This window comes from Lotus japonicus, chromosome 4 (assembly GCF_012489685.1).
Source record: "Lotus japonicus ecotype B-129 chromosome 4, LjGifu_v1.2".
Taxonomy (NCBI): domain Eukaryota; kingdom Viridiplantae; phylum Streptophyta; class Magnoliopsida; order Fabales; family Fabaceae; genus Lotus; species Lotus japonicus.
In genome coordinates, this window is record NC_080044.1 from 78,606,577 (window position 1) to 78,630,840 (window position 24,264).

Genomic DNA, 24,264 nt, shown 5'->3' on the forward strand with positions numbered 1-24,264 from the left:
AACGTAAAACTCTTGTTGTGAAACGGGTCTTTAAACAGGCTGCCAGGCCAAGCCAGGCTTTCGGAAGGCCCAGACCAGGCTCGAAAAAAAAGCCTTTGATAGGCCATAGGCCAGGCTCAGGCCTTAAGATTTTTAAACAGGCTAAGCCTATTTAAGCAAAGCCTACCTAGGCCTAGCCTATTCCCACCCCTAACGACGACCCACTTTTTGAGAAGGTTGTGTGTTTGATTTCAGCTGCCAACATTAGGGTGTTAGTGAGCGGTTTGTGAGTACATTTGTGTGGTGACGGAAGCTGAACCCACTTATATTTTCCATTCATTGAAAGAATAAAAATGGAAAAATGATTTGTAAACATCTGTGCGAAGTGCAAGCATTTTGCGAGAACAGCTTACTATGGTTGCTCAAAACAAGTCAAGTTGTTTTTCATTGGTTATTGGAGTTGGAACTTTGGCATTTTAATTTTATATGTTATGTTATTCAATATTTGAATGTAACATGTTGGATTGTCATGCAACTCAAGAGATGTTATTATTTCTATGAATAATGCTATATGGTACGAGAGAATGTGTACGACTAGTGCACGAGTGTAATTTAGTGGCGGTTTTAAACCGCCACAAAATTACAACTGTTCAAAAAAAAAAGCAAAGATACGGTTTCTGGCGGTTTAAAACCGCCACAAAATTACAATTGTCAAAATAAAAAGAAAAGCTACGGTTTCTGGCGGTTTTGAAATTGCTTCGTGCGTGGTGCACGAGGCCCAAGGTCGTGCCCCACAGCATTTTCCTATTTCTATATATGTTCTGAAGTTTCACTGAACTTTTTTTCAAAATCAGGACCCTCTCCTTCAGAAGATTGGGCGTTCTCATCACTCAAAGGATGTTAACGAGAAAAGCTTATATGACAAAGTGGAGTAGAATTAGTACTTCCTTTGTAACTTTTTTAAGGCGTCAATACTGAATATTTTTTTACAAAATTGCAAGTTTTTTTTTTGGCAGGGGTGACTTTGAATCATCCATCATCTGAACATGGCTGCAACAAGATCTTCATCGTATAACAAACTATACACTTAAATATAAAAAAAATTCCTGTCGCGCAAGTCTAAGCCTAGTAGGGACACATAGAAAAATGAAAAATGTTCATGCTAATAGATGTTTGTTTGTCATGACCAGTTTTTGATTTTCAACATCACAGGGAATGAAGGTGTTTTGTCCTCTGAATTGCTTGCTTAACCTTAGCTGTTGGCTCTGCTTTCAAATTGTTGGGGTTGTCGTACCTAGATGCCAAGCTTGGATCCCCGATAAGAGCACGGAATGTGTCTGCCACTGAATATGAAAGAGACTCGAGATTGTATCCTCCTTCCAGGAAAAACACACATCGTCCCCCACATAAATCTTTTGCTAGTTGTTTGATACTGGATGCAAGCTTGTAATATGTTCCAGTTGTACATTGAAGTCGAGCTAGTGGATCCAACACATGGGCATCAGACCTGACAAATGAAAGCGCATGAAATTCCAAACGTAAAGACCAATATTGGTGACAATTTATAAGGAGGAACCAATTTAGTGTATGTTTAGAAATCCTTCTATAATTGATTCTGAAATCATAATCAATTATGGAGAAGCTTCTCGGTTTCAAAACTAATTCTGAACCGATCCAAACATGCTAGTGTGCGAGTGTGCTAGGAAGCCTAACAATTCACCAGGTATGCTGGAATGCAACTTGTTGAAATTGATAGTGTATATGTCTTTGCTTTGATGAGAATGATTCAATGAAAGACTCACCCAGCAGAAACAAGGATGATGTCTGGCTCAAATCTTTGAGCACATGGTACGACTACTTCATCGAACACGGTTCTAACAGCAGTATCACCTGATCCTTCAAGAAGAGGCAGATTTAGTGTGGTTCCTTCACCGTCACCAGTCCCCACCTCATCATATTTGCCGGTATCTGGAAAGCTTCCATCCTGCGCCACAAGAGTTATTAAATATAGCAAGGCTCAAAGTCATACAATTTTCTTCACAATTTAGCACACAAATAAGTCTCATACTATTTCTTATCTTCATATAGTCTCCCCCTCCCCCCAGGAAACCATTTTCAGAAAAAATAAACTTCGAAATGTCGTGTATCTTGTACCTCGTTACACTATAATACTGTATGAAGGCATCTGCAAATGGGGTATGAAGGCATCTGCCAATGGGTATTGCAAATGTGTGGAAATTTTGCAAGGAATAGGGGGGACATCAAGGTACAGTATACCAGATTAAAAGTCAAAGATTTAATTGTACAGTATCTTTCTATCTTATTATGGTACCACATTTCCGTCTACCACAACATCAGCTCCAAAAGTATAATTTTTAAAAAAAAAATGTACATCATCAGTCGTTAATTTATTGACATAAATTTTCAAGAATTTTAACAAATTTGAACCAAAGATAACCCTGACTATCAAACTTTAAAAACTTCAACAAGCTAACATTGAAAAACCAAAAGAGAAACATAGATAACAGATGGCATTTCAGAATGAAGCACAATAGATGAAATGAAAGCATTGATAACTTCAATCTTGTTGCTTACTTGATGAAATGAAAGGAAAAATACATCTGGATCATCATAGAAAGCATCACTTGTTCCATTCCCGTTGTGAACATCAAAGTCAATTATAAACACGCGCTTTAGCCCATGAACACGCTGAGCATAACGGGCTGCAATAGCCACATTTCCAAAAACGCAGAAGCCCATAGGTCCTTGTGGAACTGCATGATGTCCTGGGGGTCTTATCAAAGCAAAATCTGTGGGTGGATCTCTCGTTATCTTTGAAGCTGCAACCTGCAAAAATATGATAAGAGAAATCAATCCTCAAATAAGAAGTACAATACTGACTCCCTAGTTCCCTGCAATTCTTGAAAGATTTGTGTCAGAGACTAACTATTCTAAAGTTTAAGCTATAGGGTGAAGGCCCTTAAATATTTCTGTATCTCGAGCACACCCTCTTTCATAAGATCCCTTAAGGCGTGAAACATAAACAATGTATATGATCACACCCTGTGCTGAAATTCAACTTGATCATGAAATTAGGGGCAGCAATGATCAAACTCTGACCACAAGTCTTCCGAGCATTGATATCATGTTTCTAAAACTTGTTATATATGTGGTCTCCACCTGCCGGAAACATTATAAGATAAAAAAGGTATGTTGTTAGGCCCAGCACCACCGAGTTGAGTGGGCCCTAGCATATGCATTTTCCGTTAATATCTTTTTCTGATAAAGCAAAGACCTAAATTACAGCAGCGAACACGCTAGTCATTTCCAGTATGCACATCACTAGAAGGAGCAGATACGTATATATCCATATCCAGTCACTTACCCCTCCCCAAAACACACACAGATTATCAGCAAGACATGGACATGCCAGGTTGAGAGTTTACCAAAAAGCTATAAGATAAGCTCCAATAAGCTATTCCGGGGCCTTACTTACAGTGAAAATTACTTAAACTGAGCAGCAGACCGAAAAAAAAGACACAATCTTTCCACTTTCTAGGAATCACTTAGACATAAGAATAATCCTAACTCCCTAAACAAGAAAGAGGCGTCTGATAAATGACAAAAACATGTAAAGGCAATAAATAAATGGACAGATTAGCATTCTTTGAATGAGTGATGGAACATGCAAGTGGTAACCAAGTAAACTCACCAATAGCAAAGTCAACTAGGCCAGCAGCAACTGCTACAGCTGAACCACTGGAAGAAACTCCAGGGATACAAGACGGCAACAGAGGATTGGTTGGTGTCTCATAATGCTTGTTCTCACCAGAAATCCTGCCATGTCACAGACAATGAGAAAAAATGGAATCAGTAATCTAATTGGTTGTTCTGTAGAAAGCCTCATAATCACTTCTAATGACGGCGAAGGTTAGAGTAGAGAGCATTTGGGTTTAGTTAAGTGGCGGAGGTTGAGGGAAGGGGAGAAGCTCAAAACGCTGAACAAAAGCACCAAACTCGGTCTCCTTCTTCCTCCTTGACGCGTCTCCGCAATAACAACGACGCCGGTGATTCCTATTCTGATGAACATCGTTGTCGCGCGGCGGTCCACGACGAACGGAGAGACAGTGACGGTGCCGTCGTGCGGCGCAACCAAATGATGTTCACTGGTTTTCTTTTTCTTTAATTCATTTATTTTGACATAATTTTTCTTTTGCAAATACTGGCGTTGGGTTGCTACATTACTGGCGGTCAGGAACTGCCACAAAATATCAGACCGCCAGAAATTGCTTCCATATACTGGCGTTGTTTGATACATTTTTTGGCGGTCACGAACTCCCACAGTTTATGTAACAGCTGGCGGTTCAGTTGTAAGTGTTTCAAAGCGCCAGAAGTTGTCACAAGTACTGGCGGTTAAGTGAATCATTTTGTATGGCGGTAAAGAACCGCAACAAAGTTGGAGAATTTACTGGCGGTTAAAATCCATAAAACAGTTTTTGGGGGCCTTAAACCGCTACAACTGGTTGCAAATAAAATGATACAAAATTTTCACTGGTAACAGCTTCAACCGCCAGAACATGCTTCTAAATACTGGCCTTGAAGCATTTGTGGCTGCTTAAACCGCATAATATGGTGAGATGAATTTAGCGACGGAATATTAGAGAGGGATTTCCTCCGTCGCAAACCGTTGTCCATTCTTAAACTTCAGTATCCGTTTGTCAATCTGTGACGAAACTTGCGACAGAACTCTCTCTTTAAGATTCCATCTTCCAGGAATTTGTGACGGAGATTCTGAAGCAGAATTTTGGTACCTTTGGAGTGAGCTTCTTTCTTTCTAGAGCTTTCATAATTGAAGGAACCCTAAAATGTGATTCTGGATGAGAATCCTGTTATAAGTGGCACATCCAAATTACTATCATAACTTTGAAGTTTGCATTGCATGCAGAGTACAGTGGAGTTACGGAAAGCAGAAACCCTAGTTTTAGCAGCAGCAACAATGAAAGGAAATTAAACAGTGTGTGAAGGGTGAAATTAAAGTTCCACTACTAGAAATTCGCTGTTTAGCGACGGATTTAGCGACCGAAATATTTCAGTGACTAATAGCGACCGACTTTGCGACGGAATCCATGATATTTTGGTCAAACTCCAAGTTTGACTTACTAGCGACCGATTTAGCGACCGAAATTTCCGTCGCTAAAAAGTAAAATAAACATAATAAAGTAAAGTAGCGACTGAATTAGCGACGGATTATTTAGCGACCGACATATCCGTCGCTAGTAGAGACCGATTTACCAACGGAAATATTAGCGACTGAAATTTCCGTCGCTAAAGAAGTAGAATAAAAATAACAATGCAAAGTTGAGACCGATTTAGCGACCGAAACTTTCGTCGCTTAAACGTAGAATAAAAATACCAATGCAAAGTAGCGACCGAAATTTCCGTCGCTAAGAAGTAGAATCAAAATAACAAAGCAAAATAGCGACCGATTTAGCGACGGATATGTTAGCGACCGCTATATCCGTCGCTATCCTATGAAAAACATAAACTTAAGTGTGTTAAAACTCTGAAACCCAATCTAATTCCCAAACACCTCTCGATTCTCTCTCTCACGAAACCTTACCGCCGCTGCAACGAGCTCGACCTTGTGGAGGAGATCGTCGTCGCTCCTACCGATCTCGCACTCACTCCTCTCTTTGATTTCGCACCTCCGTCGAGACGTCTCTGTTCGCGACCACCATACTCTCCGTGGCATCGTCCTTCGTCTTGCCGTTCTCCGTGGCGTCGCCTTCCATCGTACCACTACTCTACATAAGAGTCATGTCATTTTCATGCTTCAAAATTAGGATTGCTAGCTATTGAAAAGGTTTGAATGGTAGTTGACCCTTCTTGTTGTCTTTTGTTTAATCAGGCTAATAAGAAAATTGAAGATGCTAAGCTTGCAAGAGATTTCCAAACCACGTTACAAGAATTTCAGAAAGTACAACAACTTGCTTCTGAGCGTGAATCGACTTACACCCCGGCTTCCACTTCTTCTCCTTTACCAACAAGGTCAATAATTCTCTGTATAATAGTTCAAAAATATATACATTGATACAATTCAAATTGTGGCTACTTTATCTATTTACTGCCTTCTTTTTCTGCATCAACAAATTTTGTGTTTGTAAACAGCTCTGGCGCTGGTGAAGAATCAGTTGAGGTAGACTTGGAAAGCAGACCTTTTATCGGAGAACAGAAGAGGTGAAGTCTTAAACATTTCAGCTATTTCCCTGGGCCAATTGAATTCTGTTTAATCTTTTATCTTATTATTGTAATTTATAAACAGTATGCATCTTTGTGAGGCAGAGATGCATATTTTATTTTTACCTTATTCAACTCTTGATTATGGTCTTGTTTCCTTGATCACTGAAATAAAACTACAGGCAAGAGATACTTCTGTTGGATAATGAATTATCCTTCAATGAGGCTATGATTGATGAAAGAGATCAGGGTATCCGAGAGGTAGAAGAGCAAATTGGACAAGCAAATGAAATATTCAAGGATCTTGTTGTTCTGGTTCATGATCAGGGGATTGTTATTGGTAAATAAAATTAATGTTGTGCAGAATGGAAATTTATGTTGCTTAATTCTTGTTGCTACAACATTTTGTTATTCTTTTTGGTGTTATGATTCATGATCTCCTCATATTCTGGTTTTTTATCGAGCTCAATGGCGTAGTGTGATCTAGCTTTTGTTGTTGTTTGTTATGATTCATGATCAGGGGTTGTTATTGGTGAAGAAGATTACCATTGTAAATATGGAAATTCATGTTGCTTGCTTCTTGTTTCCACACAACATTTGTTATTCTTTTTGTTCATATTCAATGTTATTCTGGCAGATGACATTCACTCAAATATCGATGCTTCTGCCGGTGCAACATCCCAAGCTAAGGTTCAGCTAGCCAAAGCTTCCAAAAGTGTGAAATCAAAAACTAAATGGGTGAGTCATCAGAATTTGAATAAATCTGTCATATTACATGTTTTACAATGCAAATATTGCTTACATAGTAATGTTATGAAACTTGTATATGATTCTCAGTATACATGACTTCAAGTTAATGTTTCTACTTTGCAGTGTTGGTGGGTGCTTGTAATATTTGTGGCAGTGCTGGTCATCTTACTTCTTGTACTCATTCTTTAGTGTGCAAACAAGTTGGGCAGATATTTCTACCCCTCATTATCTCTTTTCCAAGATTGATTTAAATTGATGTATTTTTCTCAGATTCTGTGAGTATTTTAAAGTGTGAAGAGTGTTCCGACAAAAAAATGTGTTAATACATTTCTGTAGTAGTGTTTAGTTTCTAGTAAACTTAAGGTGAACCTGCCCTGCCACCCACTAATTTTGGACTTAAACTACTTATCTGTTTCTAGTTTCTAATTATTTTGATAAGCACTAACTTAGTGAGTTTGGTTAAAAGGAAAAATAGGGGACCATGCATGTCTTCAATGTTGAGATAAGTTCTATTTTTCCTCTAAACTATGCCTCTTTTTTGATATAATACTGCTTGTGTTTACAGGTTTTGGGTGGATGAGAGTATGAATGCAACAACCACCAAGGCCAACCACAAATCAAGAGGAGTCAGAGACTTAGGAGGATCTTGAAGAATTATTAAAACTTTGCCACACTTTGTTTCTATGTTTAATGTAATAGACTATTTTGCAACTACTAGACTAGTTTAAGTAGTGCATGGTATACTTTTTGTGATGATTCGGTGATGAAGGTGGATATATTAAAATTGAGTGTTTTATTGTTTTCAAACATTTTGATGATTTTGGTTATTACAGGTTTGATGTGAAATTCATATTTCTGCCAAAAAAAAATCCGTCGCAAAACTAATCAATTATTATTGTTAATTTTATATCTATTTCCGTCACTGAACTCATCAACTTCCTGAATCCGTCGCTATATTATGGCTGAAACCGTCGCTAAATCGGTCGTTACTTTCCGTCGCTAAATCAGTCGCTACTTTCCATCGCTAAATCGGTCGCTAATTTCCGTCGCTAAATCGGTCGCTATCTTCCGTCGCTAAATCGGTCGCTAACTTCCGTCGCTAAATCGGTCGCTACAAATCGGTCGCTAAGTCGATCGCTAAATCAGTCGCTAATTCGGTCGCTAAATTTAGCGACGAGGGTTATACCAACCAACGAATTTCGGTCGCTAAATCGGTCGCTAACAGGTTTAGCGACCGATTTAGCCCATTTAGCGACCGATTTGGTCGGTCGCTACAAGACTGTTTTCTAGTAGTGTTCATTGAATGTTGAAGAAAGAGTTACCAGGAGCAGGTGAACGAGGAAGGTTCAACATGTTGGGTTTTTTTTAACATGAATGTTGTTGTGGATTGATGATTTGTGGAGTGAAGATTTGTGATTTCAAGGTTACCATAGCCATTTTTGGAGTAGAGAAAGTGACGAGTGAACTCTTGTGATCTAAGAAATATGAAGATTAAATTTGATTTCTAATTTCTAAAATCAAGTAATGAAAAATATCTCAAAAATCCTCATTTATTAAGAGAAGACTTGTGGCTCAAGTCACATAAACTTGGGCCCTCACTCGCACATCACCAACTTTTATTTTTCTTTCGTTTTTAAGGCGTAGGGAAATTTTGTGAATTTTTTGTACTAGTATCTATTAAGATATTAAGAGCATTAAAATGAGAAAATGACTCATTTTGATATTTTTTTACTGATATAATAATTAATAAGTACAATTTTTTTTAACAAGTACAATTGTTATTTCAACAAAAAGTATTTTTTTCATAACCATTGGAGTTTAGGCAAAAAGAAAACACAATTTTTTTATAAGTTAAGGGAAAACTCAAATTTAAACTCTTATTGTTAGCACAATACTTTGGATTTTATTTTTTTGGTAAGGAGCACAAATACTTCGGTTAAATTTTTTAAACAATAACCACATTTTTAATCAGTGTTTGATGAATTAACATCACGAGGTGAATGTAAAAAAAAGAAACATCACGATGTTATATGTAAAAAATAGAGCAATCAAAGATTGCCAAAATTTTGAATTGTTCTTTAGTGCTTCATCTGAATAAAGTGACAATCAACTTTAATATGTTTCTTTCGGTTATGGAAAACTGAATTCTGAGCTACTTGAAAAGCTGCTTGGGGTTCATCTTGCGGTCAAGGCGTCCAGCAGCAACCCCCCCCCCCTCATCTGAATAAAGTGACAATCAACTTTAATATGTTTCTTTCGGTTATGGAAAACTGAATTCTGAGCTACTTGAAGAGCTGCTTGGGGTTCATCTTGCGGTCAAGGCGTCCAGCAGCAACCCTCCCCCCCCCCCCCTTCATCTGAATAAAGTGACAATCAACTTTAATATGTTTCTTTCGGTTATGGAAAACTGAATTCTGAGCTACTTGAAGAGCTGCTTGGGGTTCATCTTGCGGTCAAGGCGTCCAGCAACAACCCTCCCCCCCCCCCCTCCATTACTTGCAGCATCATGATGACCACCTTCAACAATATATTTTCCATCTCCACATGGATCAAGGTTTGGAACTTATGATATGAGGAAAGTGGTGTTTGCTTGCAAAAGGGAATTCAGTTTCAACAAATTTTTCATCCTATGAGACAAAATAAAACTCCAAATCACACAATTTTCATCCCTTTTGGCCGTAAGGATAGCCAAGTAGAAGCCATTTACGGCTTCTACTTGTAAATTTATCTCTTTTCTATCTTGATTGTGTGCATAGTAAAGTGATTCGAAGACTTTCAAGTGATCGTAAGAAGGAGGTGTACCATGGATCAATTTATATGGAGTCTTTCTTGTGAGGAACGGAGGAAGGTGTCAAATTAGGTAGCCTGAGCCCTAAGGTTAGAAATCAAGCTTCTTTTTAAAACCTATATAGCTAAATGGGACGATGAGGGATAACCTTTAAACAATGAATATAGGAGATAAGAAATGAGGAGTAGGATATGAAGAGAGGAGTCAAGGGCAAACTGCTTGTAATGACCTCTAGTCCTTGGATTGCTACTTCCTATGAAGTGGGAGAGAAATTATTGGCAAGCTATGTCACAGAAAGTTAAGTGATGCCATTATTGAAAATTTGGATACTATAAACTCTTAATTACAAAATAAAAAAAATGTCAAAATGTAATAACCAAAAGTTGATAAACCCCATCTCACCATAGGTCCATAGCCGTACTCTCCTTTTGTATATATCGCTTTTCTTTGTACTACTACTACCCTACAAGTTTTTTTGAACTCTACTACCCTACAAGTTCACACAATGAAATGTTTCACTAAGCTACAAATTAGACAATAAGCACTAATCTTATTCTTTGGTTTTAGATTGGATCCCTGTGTGGAAGCCAAATCACATTGTATTATATCATATGCAGGGTCATTTCGTTCATTGATTCAAGCATAAACAAAACTGTTCCAATCAAAGACAAAAGAATAAGTCATAGCATCTTCTCATCAATTAAGGAAAAAAATTGCAAAATAAAAATGGTAATAATGGAGGAAAGAGTGGCCAATTAGGACCATAAACTTACAACTAAACAAACTTCTTTGTCTAACAAAAAAAAGATCATCAACATGCAATATTTTAAAGTCACATGGAAATGATTGGACTTTTGTGGTGAACTTTTTTCCTGGCTGTGAGATGTTCTGTGTTGAATAATTGAACAGTGAAAGGAAAAAGGTTCACGGGCTAGCTAATTGTTTTATTTCTTTAGCTTCTCTTGTTTATTAATAACAAGCTAGACTTTTGTTTCTGCTTAGTAAACTAAATGTGATTATGAGTCGGTGGTTATGGTGGGGCAAGTGGTGAGTGAGAGAGGTTCAGAATGTGTCTAATTGACCACAGAAAGAGTTCACGGGTGCTTCTTCTATGACACTGAATCACATATTGGAATCCATCCACACATATTCCATGAATACCAAAATATAAATAAAAACAGATAAAGATTAATTTTAAATCACAAGTATCATTCATCATTAAGACAATCATGTTCGAGTCGTGTATGACTATTATGAGTGACAAAACTTTACCTAATAAGTATTTAATGTAAGTATTTCCACTGTAATTTCAATCTGAGACATCTGCTTAAACTAAAATAATCACGCGTGAGTTTAAAGACCTGGAAAGAAAACCATAGCTGTCTAATAGTTTGCTTAAGATGTTATCATGTACTACCCTTGAGAGGCTTTTTCACTCAATTCTAAGGTGAAAGCACAGAGTTAGTTATCTTAGAAAGAAGACATAATCCCATTGCATTTATATATCAATCATACACACTTATCACATGACCCATCAAATTTCACTAATATGGAGCGTTTGGTTGGTTTTGGATCATATCTTGAAATGGAACTTTTTTTCTAGTTTTATTAATAAGACAGATAAGATGATCATACACATGTTGACATGTTGTGAGAATGACATTACCAAGATAACAAGATAGACTTTGAGAAACCATGTATAGTATCTTTTAATCAGCTTCTTTTTCATCAGAATCAATTCTGAAATTTAGAAGCTATTCACATACTTCTCCCAAGAATTAATTTTGATTTCAGAATCAATATCAATTGTAATTGGGTTTCAAGCATGCACATAGTTAAATGCTTGGACTTAAAGACAGATAAAAATGACGAGCTTATCAAATTGCAGTTTTTTTAGAAAATTTTGATTTGTTGTGGAGCTAGGAGAAATTTCAGCCACAAACTTGAGGACCCAAGGGACCACCACTTTGTTAATTCCCAAATCCCATTGTCCTCATACGTGATGTGACTCAAAATGCTAATGACTTGTACTTGGTGTTTTTCAGCAATTACTAGCCCTTAGTTTTTTTTACAATCTCTACTGTAACTAAACCAGCTCTGCTATCTGTTATGTCATTCTTAATTTGGTAACAGCTAATTTAACCAAGACACAGAAAGGTAGGGAATTGAAAAGTAAAAAATGGAAAATGACCATTGCATGTATATCACTGTTATCAAATTTTCATTTGCAAGAGTTGGATTTATCATTTGATCCTTGAGGAGAAGTGGACATAAGATTGAAGTGAAAAAAAGAAGATGATTTTGCACACAGCATGATGTAGGTAAATAAGAGATAGCATTTATTCTCACATTAAGTTTTACAGAACATATATGGGAACTCAATTCGCGTTTGAAGCCAAAATCAATTCCGATAGAAGCTCTTGTGAGTTGCTGCTGTATCTGAGAATTGATTCTGAGAGAGAAAAGAATCTGATTTGATAAAAGCATGTCATTTTCCAATAATTGCAGGTATTTTTTTAAGGATATAGGTCAAGGATGAAAAAAGAAGATGTGGGAGTAATACAATATTACCATTACTTAATAAATGACAGAAGTAGCTAAACTATTCAGAAAAGACCAAAACCATTTACAGTGGTAATTAGCAGCCTCCAACTGTTTTCAAGTTACAATTGGCAGCCACACTGTAGTTATGTTTAATGCATAGCTGTCAATTAAACAATGAAAAATCAGTAAGACATAAACCCACGTGAATATATGATAGAAAATTATGATGAAACCACAATCACAATGGACATAAGCAACTTCCATAAACTTTTGCAACTGTCCACTATGATTTTAACCTTAACGTGGTTTTCCCGTCTATCCAAATATGCACTAATTCTTATTAAGTATCTTATATTCCCAAACATCAGCAATATTTTATTGACTCAAATCATGTCTAAATTGTTGATTAGATTACATTTATACAAGCATTCTTGTGTCCAAATATATAAAATTGGTAGAGAAATAGCAAAGAACTGCACGTGAACCTTGTATACAAACTTCGAGGACCTCAGTGTCTTTGCAGTTAAACCTCTTTGAACCACAGCCACACATTGTTTCACTGTCAACAGCTGAGGCCAAAATCTTTGATTTAAAGAAGTAAAATAAGAGAGCATTTAAAAGAGAGGAAGAGGAAGAGCCAAATAATGAGTTTGGGAATTAGAAGGGAGTAGAAGAAGAAACATAGAGAAACAAACACAGAGAAAAAAGAGCTATTCAAATGAAGGTGCAAGAAGGGTGTGAGGTTGAGGCCATTAGCATCAACTACAAGATTCACACACACAAAACAGATCACCCTTTTAAAGTCTTCAACAAATCCCCACAAAAAGGAGATGATCAAGGACCAGAAGAGGAAGCAAAAGGTGAAAAAAGTTGCAGTGGAGTTAAGCATGTTCTCAAGAATGTGAGTTTCCAGGCCAGGCCATGGGAAATCCTAGCCATTGTTGGTCCAAGTGGAGCTGGAAAATCTTCACTGCTTGAGATCCTTGCTGGTAAACACAGTCCACACAGTGGAACTGTGTTGGTGAACCACAAGCCTGTGGACAAAGCTCAGTTCAAAAAGCTTTCAGGGTATGTTACACAGAAGGACACTTTGTTCCCTTTGCTTACAGTTGAAGAAACCATGATGTTCAGTGCAAAGCTAAAGCTAAAGCTTCCACCAGAGCAACTTCACTCCAGGGTGAAGTCACTGATTCAGGAGCTTGGGCTTGACCATGTTGCTGGAACCAGAATTGGTGACGAAAGGGTCAGAGGTATATCTGGTGGAGAGAGGAGAAGAGTGTCTATTGGTGTTGAAGTGATACATGATCCAAGAGTGCTGATTCTTGATGAACCAACTTCAGGGTTGGATAGTTCCTCTGCTCTGCAAATTCTTGACATGCTTAAGGTCATGGCTGAGACTAGGGGCAGAACCATAATCCTTAGTATCCATCAACCTGGGTTCAGAATTGTGAAGCTGTTCAGTTCATTGTTGTTGTTAGCCAATGGCTCTGTGTTGCACCATGGCAGTGCAGATTTGCTTGGTGTGAATCTGAGATTGATGGGTCTAGAGCTTCCCCTGCATGTTAATGTGGTTGAATTTGCCATTGACTCCATTGAAACCATTCAGGAACAGGAAATATGTGAGGTGGTTCAGCCAAGGCAATTGCTAGGGACAGTTCAGCAGAAGAAAGGTGATCATGATGAACAACAACCAGCTGAGGCTAAAACTAAGAGTGGTAAGTTCACACTGCAGCAGCTTTTTCAACAATCCAAGGTAATTGATGAGGAAACAATCAATGCTGGAGTGGATTATTCTTGTGATTTTGCAAATTCTAGATTTAGAGAAACTATGATTCTCACTCATAGGTTCTCCAAAAACATCTTTCGTACAAAAGAGCTCTTTGCATGTAGAACAATTCAGATGCTGATTGCTGGGCTTGTTTTGGGGTCCATCTTTTGTAACCCCATGGATGGTATAGAAGGAGTAGCAGAAAGGGTGGGTCTATTTGCTTTCATATTAACTTTTTTGTTGTCAAGCAGCATAGAAGCTCTACCTATTTTTCTGCAAGAAAAGGAGATTCTAATGAAGGAAACTTCTAGTGGAAGCTACAGGGTCTCATCCTATGCTATTGCCAATGGCCTAGTTTACTTGCCATTTCTTCTGATCCTGGCCATTTTGTTCACAGTGCCATTATACTGGCTTGCTGGGCTCAACAAAAATTTCATGGCTTTTCTGCACTTTTTGCTGCTGATATGGCTGATTCTCTACACAGCAAATTCAGTTGTGGTGTGTTTCAGTGCTTTGGTGCCTAATTTCATTGTTGGGAATTCAGTGATTGCTGGTGTTATAGGGTCTTTCTTCTTGTTCTCAGGATACTTCATATCAAAGAATGAGATTCCTAATTACTGGGTTTTCATGCATTATATATCTCTGTTTAAGTATCCCTTTGAAGGGTTTCTGATCAATGAGTTCTCCAAGTCAGGGAAGTGCCTGAGTTACATGTTTGGGGAATGTGTGATGACGGGTGAGGATGTGCTCAAAAAAGAAGGTTATGGAGGAGAGAGCAGTAGATGGAAGAATGTTGGAGTCACTGTGTGCTTCATCTTTTTTTACAGGTTCATTTCTTACATCATTCTAAGATACAAATGTTCACAGAGAGGGTTGTCATCATCTAAACTCTAAAGCCTGTGGTGAGCTGGTGACTCTCTCTCACTCTCTCTCTCTTTCTCTTTCTGAAGTTCACATGTCTTGGATTTTACTATGATAGCAACCAAAGAAGATGTTATCAACAAAAAAAAGTATAAAGTATTACAGGTTTGGTCAGAGCCAACAAACTGTACTAACATATTATGTTGGTTTCTTGTTTTATATGATTACTTAATTTACTACCATTGTCTTATTCTTCTCAATCTAGATTCCCTCTTCCCTCAATCCCTCCTAATTTTCTTTTTCATTCCACCAATGCTCTAATTCATCCAGCTTGAAAATAACATGAAAACGAGATTGTACTTTTAGAGCTTTCCAATATGCCTAATTTTCATTACCTTACAACTCTATAGCTGAGTATAAAGTAACTGAGTAGTTACATTAATCTCAGCAATAGAGAAACACTGAGAATTTTCAAAACATAGCCAGCTCGCAGATCTGTTATTTTACAATAATGAGTATAGAGAATTTTCAAAATTAAATAGGTTTCCTTCTTTCAAGGATGCCTATTATTTTTCACCATGAAAACTTCCATCCTGTCACATTTTTCCATCAATCATACTCGGCAAAAATAGATATATGAAATTGAATGGAATGCTACTCTGTCTGTCCTCGTTTATTGCTATGTATTTTCATCATAAAGAAGAAGAATAAAATTTGGACTAACAATTGTATATCATTTTGCAAAACTGTTGTCACTTTTCCAATGCACATTCTACCCAACTTTTACCAATTCTTCCTTCCACGTTAAACTTGCTCTTCTCTTACTTATGGATCAGGCATCAAATGAACAAATTAAGAAAATTCCAAACATGCTACTAATATATACAGAAAGAACACTAAATGGGGTTAAGAAAGGGGCATGAAGAGGAACAGGCATCAAATGAACAAATTTCATTTGCATGGTTAACAAGGAAATGAGTTTTGAATCACTAATTTTATGCGACTCCCACTAACTAGTAATATATGCTTTCCAAGCTATACAATAGTGCAATGTAACACTGAAAAAGAAGCAAACATAGAGCCAGGACATATTTTTCACTTCCCAAAGAGCAAATGGTTTGAGTAAGAGTTGAGCTATGACTCAGCATCATCACTGCCATGCAAGAGGGCCCCTCTTACTTTGGTCCTGCTCAAGAAAAAAGGTGAATGAATATGCTATGATAATAATCGTAGTAGTACCAGGCTTGTTAATAGCGCGCTATAGCGGCACAATAGCCTATAACGTAGCGCCCTAGGGGTTCACCGCTACTCCACTATTCACCACTATTTTCCGCTATAGCGCCACAATAGCGCTCGAAATAGCGTTTTTTGGGCTTGCCGCTACACTACGCTATACGCCATTAACAACCCTGAGTAGTACTATAAATAAGGGTAATAATATAGTAAGAACACTTGCCTGCGATGTACTGGCACCACACGATTCTTAACTTTAGTATCCCGAGCTGCTTGCTTATCTACATGTCAACAGGAAGGAGAAGAGTACATTTTTCATCAACCCCTTGTAGGGAAAAATCCAAGAGATGAATTGGATGATGTATAATGTCATGCAAATAAAAACAAAAAGCACCTTGCCTGACGACAACACTAAAATATAATCAGAAGTTCCTATACTGTTTCTCTTCCAGGATATTCAATATGGATGAGAAGTAGCATTTAGTCTTTTCAGGTTATTTTTTTCTTGATGCGTTAGAAAATAGATTTAAGAAGGTGTTATCGTCTTGCTAGCAGAAGAAATAGTTAAACAACTAAAAAATGGTGGACACATTTGACTATTTTACTTCGGTCGTGTTTGGAAGAGCTTCTCTTATAACATAAACGCTTATGCAATTGTTTGAAAGAGCTTGTATAAATAGCTTATGGCCTACCTATAAGTTGTTTTGAACTTGCTTCCATAAGTTGTTCATATTAGCTTATCAATTAGCAACTATACTTGCCTAAAGCCTATTTTGAGCTTATTTCAGTAAGCTTCTCATTTTAGCTCAGGAACAAGCACTTGTGCAATAAACGCTTATTGCCACAATCGTTTAATTAAGTTGTTTCTCCAAGCACACCCTTAGTGTGCCTGGAGACACTTTTTCTCACAAAACATAATCCCTATGAAATATTAAATAAGAAAATCCTCAACCTGAGGTAAGAACTTTTGAACTACTTCATCTACAGAAAACCAGCATTTCTTAATGACAAGAGTACAAAACATACCTGGAGATTTTTTAAGTCCATTAGTAGAAACACCCGCTTTCTCTGAGTCGCTAATCTTTTGAAACTTTTGATATTCTGTTTGTAAGGTTTCATTTTTTGCCTGACAGAAAAAACAGTGCTAATAAGAAACTGACAATGGTAAAAGGGGAAAAAAAGTAAACAAAATTCCAATTTTACAAACTTATCACTAGCGGTAAATGAACTTTCATCCTAGACATCTAATAACAAATTTATCTAATTAACTCAAATTTTGAGGGTAAAGGTTACAACAGTCAAGTTTTCCATAGACTTAGAAATCATTCAGGCAATCAGGCAAACTGCATTTGGAGCAAAGAAAAACTAACAATTAGCTTATGAAAACAAGTGATGAATCATTATCATACCATACTGCATAATCTGTAAGGCCTTCAAAATATATCAATGAATGCCACACCAAAAGAATGAGAACCCTATTAATTGAATAATTATTGGTGGTATTCAGAAGTTTCCAATTATAATTTTGATACTGCTGTAAAGTGGGAATGCCAAATCAATTCCCAGCAATCCCAACCAAAAAATATAATCTGAGAAATTTACCCTAAAAAAATTATAAATAAATACCCCATGCCTTAATAGTTTGATTCAATTTAGATATTGTACCTTTTCAGCAGCTATCATGTTTGTCAACCAGACAGAGCGCTCTTGCTCTGCGGGTGCAAGAAATAAAAGAAACAGTTAATTCCAACACAGACCATGTAAGGCCAACATATGTCATATACTCATATGAATTACAGCATTTAATAGCTATGTACAAAAGACTATGCGTGCATACAGACAATAAAAATTCAAAACATTCACTCATATGGCCGGTGAATCAGTGACATAAACCAGAATTATCAACACTGGAAAGTGTTAGTCCTATTGTATCATCAAAATTACAGACAATGGCGATTTTTTTAAAATTTTCTACTTCTAAAAGTCCGAGCAACTAATGTCCTCCAATTAGACCAAAAAATCTATCCTTTTACCAAATAAAAAAAGGGGGTGGATTAGTTAAGTATACAAGGATATTTTGTATGATACAAAGCAGAATGAAGAAACACAACTTATGTTAATTTGACAAATTACAACAATAGTTTGTCCAATGAATAATGATCAAGAATAAAGTTTCAGCATGAGCGTTTAACTAAATGTTATCTTCAATGCCAACGATATAGCCTAAAATTTCAACATAAGAAAGTTATCATTTATACACATTATTAGAAAGAATCAAACAAAAACCAAGACCGTTCATAAGATATTTAAAAGATTAATGCAATAGAAAGAGGATGGTCTAACCTTTTACAAGAGAACATGTGATGTTTTTGAATGCCCTAAAGAGGTTCAGAGACAAATTTGACATAGCTTCATTAACAGCAGAGTCCAAAAGTTTGGTAAGAGGAATGGTGATTAGAGGCATTCCTTTTGATTTCTGAGCAACTAATTTTGCATGACTAACACCTGATATAGTAACACAGGAAACAGATGGGAGTGAACACTGAGTATGCTTCCTTAAAATGACTCCTCAAAACAAATATCATGGCGTCTCTTTATCATGTATCAAAGAGGTCCAAATAAGATATATATTCCAAAAGTTTAGAAAGAGAACATCATCATCTTTCTTACCAAACTATCTACAAAGAAGCACTAAAATCAGAAACAAATAAGTGGCGATTACACACTTAAGCAATTAATTTTCTTTACAAATAACATGCATCCTATAACATTTTTACTTCAAATTATTCAAAGGAAAGAAGCAAAGAGTCCTAGCTACCATCAGAGTTTGAATTTGCCTCTAGAACCAGTTTGAGATCTTCTGACTTGAGGGATGTTACAAAATACTCCACAAACTCTGCCCAAGAGCCCCCTATTCCAATTATGTCCCTCTGCACAGCAAGTCAAAAGGCCACAGCTACCATAAATTAGGACACTGATCTTTCATAAATTTTAAGCAATTTCACATAATAAAGCAAAAATTTCCAATATAAAGGAGTTGTGTTTTATTTAACCTATCAATCAAAAAAATCATTAGGAGGCAACCAACTTTGTCTATATTAACCATACTAAGTTTGAACCAACACTAAGACTGACTCACATTTCTTTACCAAACAGAGAATAAAGCAAGACTAAAGGATACTCACAATGTCCTCAAGAAAGGAAACTGAAAGACGAGCTTCCCAAGTGTCAGAGTGGAAATCAGTGACACAGACTACAATGTGAGAAGAGTCAGGAGCAGTGGCATGGAACAAAAAGGGACGCAAAGGACATGAACTATGAGCTGCCCATTCCACTTTCGGTTCGCCAAAGATTGGTTCAAAGTCTTCAAACGCCATTGCCAGTTAAAAGATGATGCTTACTTCACTGTGACAAAACAAGAAAAATGTTGGGTTTTTCTACAAGCCCCCATTGAAATCTAGAAATGAATGATACTGAAGCATGGTAAAATTCAAGTCCTAGTTCAGAATAAGCAATTCACTTCACTCTTTAGCAAACTGTAGAATTTGAATTGACCCAAAGTTTCCGCTTCTCTTCCTTACCTATCGAAGCTGAAGGTACGATCGGGGAGTCGCGAAATCTGGAACTGTTGATGGTGACGAAGAACGATTTATTGAGTGTGATTCCAAAGAGATTCAAGGGTTTATTGTGTTTTTCTATTGCGCGTATTGTATTTTTCGGTAGAAATTAGTGATTAATATTGTCATCAAACTTACACTTGTATGTAACAAAAAAAAAAACATATACACTTGTATAAAATATAAAAGGGTTAATGGTTAAATTTGTTTATGAGGAGGTTTCTATGCTGAGTTTGATTTTAGTTTCTCTCGCTTACTCACTAATTTGACTATTAATTTTACAATTATCATCTAAAGTGTTATAGACTTCTCTTTAGTGTTCTATTTACAAAATTCACATATCATGTATTAGTCAAGGAATACAATCATTATCAGTTCAAGAAAAGAATTTGACAACTTTGATGGGATCAAGAAGAGAAACTATGCATAGTTAAGGGCTTGGTAGGTTTCCCCATTTTCAAAATATATCAGTACGATTTTCTATTGTAATTGTAAAAACAAAGTATGATAACTAAATCTGATATCCAATAACTAGTCAGAAAGAAGGTCGGCTCCGGCCTCCGGTGACGGAGATGAAAGCCACGACCTAAAGTTTGCATTTACCAAACGGGGAGAGATTCAATCTGAGTGTGCGTATGAAATTACTTGGTATGCCGGTGTCCCTGTCATTAGCTAATTCAACTTATCTTTGATTTAATAAAAATCAATTTAAAATAATTGACTTGAATTAATTTTAAATTTCAGTCTTACTTTAACTTAAAGAGATGCTACATAAAATATACAACAAATTACAAAATCATTCAAAGTGTTCAATAAAGGTCATGTCAAATCTGGCCATGCAAACACCTAAACAGGAAGAAAGTGATACATTTGAAACCACAAATAAAAGACAGATTCTGATCACTAAACACCTTACAAATGCATGAGCATGACCCTATATGTATGTTCTTACTGATAACTGGCAATTACGTGGAAGAGACAACAATATAAAAATAAGTATTATCTAGTTCTCATCAGGAGAAAAATATAATTAACTGAAATGGAACTAAGAAAGTTACAAATTCTTCCAAACAAGAAACAGTGGAAACAACCAAACATTTTTGTAGTTGTTAGTAAAAGTATATCAATTAAAATGGGGGAAGGAAAGATCCACCTTAAGATTACATCAAATTTCACGTCCCTATAAATAGGATTGAAACCCATAAAAGGATTGTCACTAAAAGTAAGATCAATAGCACAAAATTTTCTCCAGCAATTCAGCTATAAGCGCATCCCAAGTTGCTACCAGCTTCAGAACATTCATGTAGGGAAAGCAATTATGTTCCAAACAAACCAACCATCTAAAACTCAAGATAAAACTTCCCATCAAAGTATAAGAAAGTATCACAGCATGATTGAATAAACCAGAATTAAGCATGGGTCACTCCCTTGCCGCTTATAACTTCGCCAATGCGATAGGCTTTTTCTGTATCATCTCTGTTCTCAAGTATTCTATTTGCTGCCTCTGGACTAACTACCAGGACCATCCCTATGCCCATGTTAAATGTCCGTCTCATTTCAGAGTCTTCTATCTTCCCAGCCTAATGTGACAAGATATCAATATAGAACTTAACTTTGTTTCCCAAAAAATTGAAGACCAAATGGAATACATAGTTGTTGATGAAAAAAATTTATACACAACTTATTTCCTGCTAACCTATTATTTTTCAGGGAAAGTAATTAAAACATGTATTACCTCCTGAAGCCACTTGAACACTGGAGGCACTTCCCACGAGTCCTTGTATATAAGAGCACCAAGGCCTTCTGGAAAAACTCGAGGTATGTTATCTGTGAAACCACCACCTGTGATGTGGGCCATTCCCTTCACCCCTCCTTTGCTAACTAAGTCAAGCACCTAATTTGAAAAGATAATATAAGTCTTCAAGATCAAAGGGGGTGGAAATTTCAAATATCAATGAAAAAACACAGTAAATTATGTCCAAAAGAATCAAGAATGACCTGTTTAACATAAATAACAGTTGGGGACATCAAAGCTTCAGCGATTGTAATATCAACACCAGGAAGTTTATCTTTCAATGAAAGACCACTTTGAGCTAGTACACTATTAAGATATATTAGAACATTTCAGTAATTAGTAACTAATAATTTTATCAAAACTGGTAGGTTCTATTGCTGAGAGTCAAAACCAACCTTCTTACAAGTGAGAAACCATTAGAGTGAACTCCACTTGATGGAAGACCAATAAGGATGTCACCAGCAACAATGTTCTTCCCATTGATTACAGAATCTTTCTTCACAATGCCAACAGCACTGCCACTTAGATCATACTCACCTTCTTTATAGAGACCAGGCATCTCTGCAGTCTGGAAGTGTGTAAAAATAACTAAGTGCAAGAGAGAAATTAGAAAAACACACACATTATCACTTTATCCACAATAATATTTGCAGGTGGCTGAGTATATGTTTGAGAAAGAGAATTTATTCAATCATAGAGGGATTTGCGACAATATATTCTTGTGTTTAATCTATTTAGTGACAATGTAAGATTGCAACAATCTGTTGGGGATTGCATAAAAAATGACAACCTGAATAAATCTAGATGCAATCATGCAAAAATCCATACACCATCTAAACCAGCAGAGATGACAGGTGGATCTGTATACAATATTGGTGAAGTGGAACAAAACAAGAGGAAGCAACTGAACATGCCTTATCCCAACAGGCAGGGTTAGCTACATATATCATTAATTGCCTCATTTGCCTGCCATTAGGCAAACCAAATTTTCAATAAAACTATTTAAAAAAATGTCTTCTTCAATGGTTTATCTTTTTCCTAATATTTTCTTAGGTCTTGTCTAACCGTGTCAACATTTTCTCAATGAAGCGTGAGTTTAATTAGCCATCTCATCAGAACTAACCATCCCTCAATAAGAGTTCCTCATATACAATTCACTCCTTATCTTTGCATATCCAGCCATCCACCTCATAACCTCAAAATTGAAAACTATAAATAAAGTTTTGCAGGAAAAAAATAGCGATATTTCAGCAGTGAATAGTCCAGTTACTTCATAGAGTCTGCTGAATTGATCAGATTATGAGTTGGCAATACAAGCATATAAATTGAATTAGATACTGAGATTACAATATACAAAACATTCAATACCTCTCCTCCTAAAAGAACGCAATCAGATTGCTTACAACCATCAACAATGCCTTTGATAACCTGAAGAAGATTAAATTAAACAAGGAGAGAAACACGAATAAGCCTTCTCTTACGAATACACCCAACGCTTAAACCAAACCAGCAAATGCACATCCATTACCTTCTCAGCAACATCCACATCAAGGCGGCCAGTGGCAAAGTAATCAAGGAAAAACAACGGCTTTGCCCCGGAAGTAACAATGTCATTGACACTCATCGCAACCTAAAGCGAAACAACAGCGCGCAAAATTCAAAACCAAACAACAACAAAACACAAACACAGCTCCAAAAATCAAATAATCAGTTTCCACAAAGTTCACCAGATCAATCCCAATAGTGTGATGAATGCCAGTTTCAAAGGCAAGCATCAATTTCGTTCCAACACCGTCAGTACCGCCAACAAGATAAGAATCACCTGCTCAAGAACAAGCTTAATCAAAACACAATAGAAGAAAGAACCAAACACGAGTGAAGATGAAACTTAACAAAGAGTACCAAGAGGGAATAAACCGCCAAAGCCTCCAATCCCAGGCGCCATCTTGGCTATCCTTCGAACGAGCTCGGAGCCTGCGTCGATATCAACGCCGGCGTCTCTGTAGGTAAGACCTTGACCTCCAGCTCCAGCAACCACCGTGTTCTGGTTCCTCTTCGACGTCGACATTGATAACACGCCGCCGCTGAAACCACTGGTTGGACAGCGTAAACCGTGGCTGATTATGGAGGAGGCGTTGGAGTTGGTGGAGTTAGGTTTAGGTGATGGTACTGCGAGATAACGCGATAGCTCTGTGCATGCTACTGAGTTCATTGCTGAGAACAGTGGAAGAGGTGAAAAATGAAGAGAGAGAAAGGAGGCTGGGTAGTTTAGGGGGATAGTAGAGAGAGAAGGGCGGCGTGAATGTGAGAATAGAAGAGAAAAATGTCATTACAATTTCTGAGGGTTTTATTTTAAATAAATAAAAATACAACTATTTAAAAAAAAAAGTAGTTTAGAAACAATTTATAATTGATACTACTTTGCTAACCCTTTCTCTCCAATCCCAATCCCAATCCCAATCCCAAGAGAGATATTTATTAGAAAATATATGAACCATTTTCTGAACAAAAGTCGAAGACATCGGTCAAAAACAAAAAAAAAGTATGCAAAGCCTTGATATTAATCTATTAGGGCTCGTTTGGTGCGACGTATAGTATAAGGCTTGATAGTATAAGACCTGATAGTATTAGGCCTGATAGTATAAGCCTTGATAACTTTCTTATACTATCCAGCGTTTGGCCATACTCTGTA

General features: G+C 36.9%; 5 protein-coding genes across 5 annotated transcripts; 2 read left to right on the plus strand and 3 right to left on the minus strand.

Moving 5' to 3' along the window:
* Positions 1-952: 952 nt before the first annotated feature.
* Positions 953-5,771, minus strand: LOC130713412 (histone deacetylase 14, chloroplastic-like). The gene is made up of 5 exons (XM_057563180.1): positions 5,665-5,771; positions 3,669-3,816; positions 2,485-2,826; positions 1,782-1,963; positions 953-1,486 (listed from the first exon to the last, which is right to left on the minus strand). The coding sequence occupies exons 1-5, from the start codon at positions 5,769-5,771 to the stop codon at positions 1,186-1,188; spliced, it is 1,080 nt and encodes a 359-aa protein (XP_057419163.1). The 3' UTR covers positions 953-1,185.
* Positions 5,772-5,848: 77 nt separating this feature from the next.
* LOC130713413 (syntaxin-22-like) lies at positions 5,849-7,283 on the plus strand. Its single transcript, XM_057563181.1, has 5 exons — positions 5,849-6,027; positions 6,148-6,216; positions 6,399-6,556; positions 6,854-6,954; positions 7,090-7,283. The coding sequence occupies exons 1-5, from the start codon at positions 5,849-5,851 to the stop codon at positions 7,153-7,155; spliced, it is 573 nt and encodes a 190-aa protein (XP_057419164.1). The 3' UTR covers positions 7,156-7,283.
* Positions 7,284-12,835: 5,552 nt separating this feature from the next.
* Positions 12,836-15,187, plus strand: LOC130715593 (ABC transporter G family member 5). Its single transcript, XM_057565713.1, has one exon. It carries the CDS (start codon positions 13,017-13,019, stop codon positions 14,958-14,960), a length of 1,944 nt encoding a protein of 647 aa, XP_057421696.1. The 5' UTR covers positions 12,836-13,016; the 3' UTR covers positions 14,961-15,187.
* A 584-nt stretch (positions 15,188-15,771) lies between these two features.
* On the minus strand, positions 15,772-19,899 carry LOC130715596 (uncharacterized). The gene is made up of 8 exons (XM_057565715.1): positions 19,742-19,899; positions 19,346-19,565; positions 18,979-19,090; positions 18,504-18,665; positions 17,826-17,872; positions 17,187-17,286; positions 16,384-16,441; positions 15,772-16,113 (listed from the first exon to the last, which is right to left on the minus strand). The coding sequence occupies exons 2-8, from the start codon at positions 19,535-19,537 to the stop codon at positions 16,062-16,064; spliced, it is 723 nt and encodes a 240-aa protein (XP_057421698.1). The 5' UTR covers positions 19,538-19,565; positions 19,742-19,899; the 3' UTR covers positions 15,772-16,061.
* An 877-nt stretch (positions 19,900-20,776) lies between these two features.
* Positions 20,777-23,892, minus strand: LOC130715594 (phosphoribosylformylglycinamidine cyclo-ligase, chloroplastic/mitochondrial-like). The gene is made up of 8 exons (XM_057565714.1): positions 23,475-23,892; positions 23,300-23,394; positions 23,101-23,202; positions 22,941-23,000; positions 21,968-22,140; positions 21,776-21,878; positions 21,513-21,671; positions 20,777-21,357 (listed from the first exon to the last, which is right to left on the minus strand). Exons 1-8 carry the CDS (start codon positions 23,782-23,784, stop codon positions 21,187-21,189), a joined length of 1,173 nt encoding a protein of 390 aa, XP_057421697.1. The 5' UTR covers positions 23,785-23,892; the 3' UTR covers positions 20,777-21,186.
* Between the last annotated feature and the right edge of the window lie 372 nt (positions 23,893-24,264).